Raw genomic sequence first — 5,445 nt, 5'->3', positions numbered from 1 at the left:
TTCCTTAATTTCCTTCATCAGAAGAGATTAAAATTGGAAGGTAGCTTTGTAAGTGCAATTTGCTAGTTCTATAATGTGTTCAGCAGTTTAAGCATGCAAAAACAAGCAAGATTTCAAAAGTATTTTGCTAAAGCTTTATCATATAAATTTTATAAATTCCATTTAATAAAACTAAGCATTGCATATTATCATAACACTTTAAAACAAAATAAATTTCACTTCATCATCAGAGGCCTAGACTACAAAATATACTACTGCAGGCTTTCCCATTTTAAATGGGACAACTCACAGTGGCAAACCACAGTCAGTGGAGCGCTTGGAAGACAAGTTTTACACTTCAGAGAGCATCTCCTTTAATGTATGCTTCCCACAGACCACTGGACAGTATTGAGTAGAGTTATAAGACTAAATTTGCAGTAACATAAACATTGTCACTCTACCACTATTCAGAGGCAAAAATTCAGATTCAATGTATTAAAATTCAAATAAAATTATGCATAAATTAGCCAATGCATAAAAGCTATAAGCACCTACTTTAAAGTTTCAAATAAAAACTGAGCACCAGTTTCTCATCTCTTACAAAGCAGAGACTGCAACCCCCTACATTTTTTTTCATGCAAGTTCTTTACAGTAGTTTAACAATCCTAAATGATAAAGTACTTTAACAGAGACTATACCTTCTTCTTTTACCCCCTGTGCTAGGAGGTGGCTTAGGAGTTCGTGTTGAAACAATCTGACAGTGCACAGTCCCAAGTAGCAACATTAGCCATATCGGCCCAATGACTTCAGTCAGAGGTATATTATGTGGGCTTTGGGCTGTATAGAATAGCACTACAGCAGCAACTGGAAAAGAAGGGAAATGAGGTTGAGTTCAATATTTGAAATGTCTGAAATGGCCAACTCGTTATGTGGCTTTTGTTAAAACCAAAACCAGTCAGTTAGCCCTTTACCTGCATTTAAATCACCTCATGTAATTCTGAGACAGAGAAATCCTAATTGCTAAAAATCAGCAGCAAAAAAGGTTTAAACAGTTGCCTACTGTCTTAATATCTATCTTTAATTTCACACTACATTATAGGTATTGCAAAATAAAAAGGTGGCAGAATGAAGGCAGGGGAAAACATTTGGAAAGCTGTATCTGTCATGAAACAGCTTTAAATAACAGCAAAACATCTGCAGGAGACATAACCAAAAAGCAGCTTAAACAAAGGTAATTCCATATCGTCTAAAATGACACAGCACAATCCAACAAGTTAAGTGACACTTGAGACTAGAAACTCTCTATAGCAGAATGCATTTTAAACTTCATATTCCAGTCAAGGGACAAAATTGTCCATCTGGATAGACAGTCATAAGTGCAACCGAGTATATATTTCATATATATTGTGTATATTTTTCAGTGAGGAAAGATCAGAGACAAAGCATGTAAATTATGAGCTAGTTCAGCTGAAGTGACCAGGACTCTAATTGGGACTTGTGGTTAGAAAAGGAGCAGCTTCCAATTCCATTGCTACCTAATAATTTTGTAACCCTATAACCACTTTCCACATACAGCCAACACCCACACAGTTATTCTTGCTCCTGTACCCAGGGCCTGACCAGTCAGACACATTTTTACAGGCCCCAGGTGAATCTGAACCCATTCACCAGGCATGGGGCAGGCAGGAGAGGCAACCCCTCTCTTTTACTGCTTATTCTGTGTCCTTGCCACTCTGCCTCTCCGGCTTGGAGTGCTTTGTCAATAAATCAGCTGAGAGAAGCTATCAAAAAAAACCCCCAAAAAATAAAACAAAAAACCACATAAACTCCAAGAAACAACTCAGAAACAGAACTTGGAAATAATTATATGTTCCTACCATCAGCACATACCATGAGAACTTGGTTTTTTTCTTGTACTACTAAGAAGTGAAAGTCCCATAACTTAGACCTACTCCTAGCACAAGAAATACATGGTATAAGTTCAACAGTTTTCACCAATTCTCCACTGAAATTAAATGAAAAAATGCAGCCACATCCAAAGCTACGTGCCACATTCAAACAGCTGAAATAAATCACATGAAGCCACACCTAACAGTAGATACCTGGATTTGATGTTCTCCACTAAAAAGAGATTCAATGTGTTTTTCATTAACTAATCTTTCACAAGGTAAACAGTGTTAAAAACATAATGAACATATGAAACAACTGAATTATTTTTGATTGTGGAAAAACTATTTCTAATTTCTCCTCAGTCTTTTTCCTAAATTAAAGCGCAACAGTCTTGCATAGAACAAAAAGGATATCTTTTATTATTACGTGGGGGATAATTTTTTGCTGCATGAGGTTTCTCAGAAAGACAGTATGCATCTATGAGAAACCCAACTTATTATGAAATATAAAAAAAAGGTACAGATAGAAAAAGGTACAGATAATGTTATCTCTTTCTAAATGAGCTTATCTAGGTTCTCACACATACAATTAGCTTCATGAGGTAAAAGTGTAAAGAAGTAGCCAATTTTGACTCCTATCATAAAATTTGGATAAACATATTCTTCTGAGAACACAGAGCTCCACAGATCCATGTGAAATGATTTGCAGGAGTAGGTCTACACAAAATAATTTTAGACTTCACTACTGCTACTTAATAAACATTTAGCAAAGCAGAGCTGTGTAGAAGAAATCATGTTCCAGAAGACAGAAATCTGTAGATCGGGGATTCCCAACAAGACGTTTCACACAGATTTAGGAAAATGTTACCAATCTCCTGATCTTTTCAGTAGCAGGGGAGGGAAATCCAAGAATTTCTTTGTGCACAGTGTGTCAATATGATCTCCTTCAGGTTATCCAAGAATTGGTCCTACCAATAGGTAGGTAGGAGTGGTCAGAACAGGATTTCTCACAGCATTTTTAATTATTTCTTTACATATTTATAGTATTTGGACTTCCACTTTCCTAAAACACAGTGGTTTATTTTGTGGAACGGACATAAATGAAATTATATCACACTGGGCAAAAAGCTGTCTCAAAGACAGCAATCATACATTTCAGAGGCCAACAAGCATTTATTTTTAGGGCATTTAAAGCTTTGAAATATGTGTAATAGCAAATAAAGGCATACATACTTATGTATCTCACCACTACAATAAACAACCATTACATCACTATTTGAAGTTTCTTGCTTCCTAGTTAAGAAATACGTGATAGAGATAAAAATTGTATTTCACTCTTGATTTTCCCATTAGAATATAAAGACATTTTAAAGTAAAAATGAGGTAATATTATATACTGGATAGATAAGGAGTCACAAGAAAAAAGTTTTATTTCTACCTTAAGCCACTGGCCCGTTCCGTGGCCTTGAACAAAAAGCATTTGTCTGTAGTTCTCTTATCAGACATTGTGCTAATCACTTTACACTAAAGGAAACCAATGCAAATAAAACCTGGAGTTTAAATCTACAGCCAAGGAAAGAGCTTTTTCTACAGACTTACATAAAGTATCCTGATAAACCTAATCAATTTTAAAGCAGTAATGCAGTTCCTAAATCTATAGAAAACACTTCATAATTGAAGAAAATAATTTAACAAAATATTTAACCAAAATAAAATCAGATCATTTTACAACAATGTCAGCGAGAATCTGTCATGATGACAGAAAGTCCAAGCTGCAGTACAAAATCCAGATTCAGGGTAGAACTATGGCCACTGGAATTTGAAATGTTTTGTTCTTACATTTCCATCACAGATTCTTGATGTTTTGGTGCTGCCTTATCAATCTTGTAAAAAATTAATAACTGAACACAGTGCTTGGCAGGGTAGGATGGGGTGTGCTTTAAATAGTTTCCAACAAGTAAATCTGTCAATTTAATTTCACTTTCATGTTCTTTTTATTTATTTCAAAAACTATCAAAAAGTCTGCAGCTAATTCAGCACAGTTTAAATATCAAGTATTTAAAATAGTTGGATTATAGAGGAATGTGAAATACTATTAATTATTTTCTGGTATTTTTAAATTCACAACCTCAGAAATATCAGATATACTTTGTCATGATACAAGTTATATGGATTAGGGAACTGATGCATTCCAACCATAACTTAGTAAATCACAGATTTCAAGAAATCTGAGGGGGGAAAGTGTTAATTATAAGCTCTGTAATTAAATGTCCTAAAAACTTGCTTGCATTCAGAATCTGCATTGTCTTACTATTTTGCTACTTTAAGAGTCTTATGAAGGCACCATGAAATAAGTGTGGATATATTTTTAAACAAATTTACAAATAAGAATATAAAAAATTACTGTTTCTCAGAATAAGACCCCTATGAACATGGTAACAACAACTTCTGTCTTTTACTACCTATATTACTATAAATGAGATTAAAATTATTAGCACTATGAGATCTCTTACTGTAGTACAGACAAATGCTAATGTATGCAACAACACTTATTAGGAACCTATCTCAGAAATGGGGATAAGAAGAACTTTTGAGAGGAGGCCACATGAATATTTGCCTATATTGCAGGTCTTGAGGCACTGGCACTATGAAAATAATTTTATAGCTGGTAACATCACCACACAAGAGGAACTATCATTTTCTCCCTATCTTTTTTAATTAAAATTTCCAAATGAAATTGTGATTCTCAACTGAAAGGACAGATGGAAAACTTAAAAATGTAATGTTGTATTTTAACTGATTTCAGTGGAAAATCTATTAATCATTTAGCTTCTCAGGGTACTTAAATTGCTCCCAACTTTCATTAACTTTCTGTTCCATTTCTGTTGTACATACTTCTGAAAGACTTACTCTTCACACTGTTAGATGGTGACTCACTCCATTACATCTTTCCCTTTCCAGTTTTCCTCTTATGAATTACATATATTTAAGAGAATCACAAAGTCAGATTGATGAACATCCAGAAAATGGTGAACTCCTGTTTGTTAACAGTTGCCCAATAGCCCTTCTATAATCTAGGAAACATAAAATTAAGATGCATAGTTTCCCCACTGTAGTAGAAAAAACAGCAGAAGCACAGAGGACAAAAAGTCCCTCATTTGCCAGTCATTCAGGAGCACGGCTGAGGTCGGACTGAAGTACAAGCCAGAAGGTCACTGCCTCTGATGTAACAAAATCACACGTGGAAGGACAACTGGAAACTGGTCCATGAGATCATCCTACCAGGCTGCACAAGCTGCACACACCTTGGCAGGCTTGGCTTTGCTTGTTTCTTGATCAGAGCTCTTGATCTGCACAGGTTGCTTTCTTAATATATCTTAAGTTGCTTTGGCCAGTCTCTTCGCGAACGAAGAACCGGGGAAGGTCTTTCCACCTTCCAGCCTGCGCATTGGATTTTTTTAGGTGAGACACAGTGTGCGCGGAACTGAGCCCACCCTTTAATCCTGAGGTTCATCTGCCGGGGCCAAGCGAGCTTGGACGGTGGCAGCGAGGTCCTCAGGACGTAGATGGATTGCCT

At 35.8% G+C, this 5,445-nt stretch overlaps 1 protein-coding gene across 1 annotated transcript in view; it reads right to left on the bottom strand.

Annotated features, from left to right (window-relative positions):
- Window positions 1-5: 5 nt before the first annotated feature.
- The window catches only part of LOC114071954 (putative homeodomain transcription factor 2), a gene marked incomplete at both ends in the record, with an annotated part of 12,049 nt that continues 6,609 nt past the window's right edge, over window positions 6-5,445 (bottom strand). Inside the window, 2 exons of the mRNA XM_027909846.1 lie at window positions 6-12; window positions 678-843. Of these exons, the coding sequence (XP_027765647.1) occupies window positions 6-12; window positions 678-843 (173 nt within the window). The remainder of the gene's footprint in view (window positions 13-677; window positions 844-5,445) is intronic.

This window comes from Empidonax traillii, unplaced genomic scaffold (genome assembly GCF_003031625.1).
Source record: "Empidonax traillii isolate 1590-97213 ecotype Southwest subspecies unplaced genomic scaffold, ASM303162v1 scaffold2471:size23646, whole genome shotgun sequence".
NCBI classification, from domain to species: Eukaryota; Metazoa; Chordata; class Aves; order Passeriformes; family Tyrannidae; genus Empidonax; species Empidonax traillii.
Note: the sequence above shows the minus strand (reverse complement) of the source record. Positions and strands in the feature narration are given on the sequence as shown.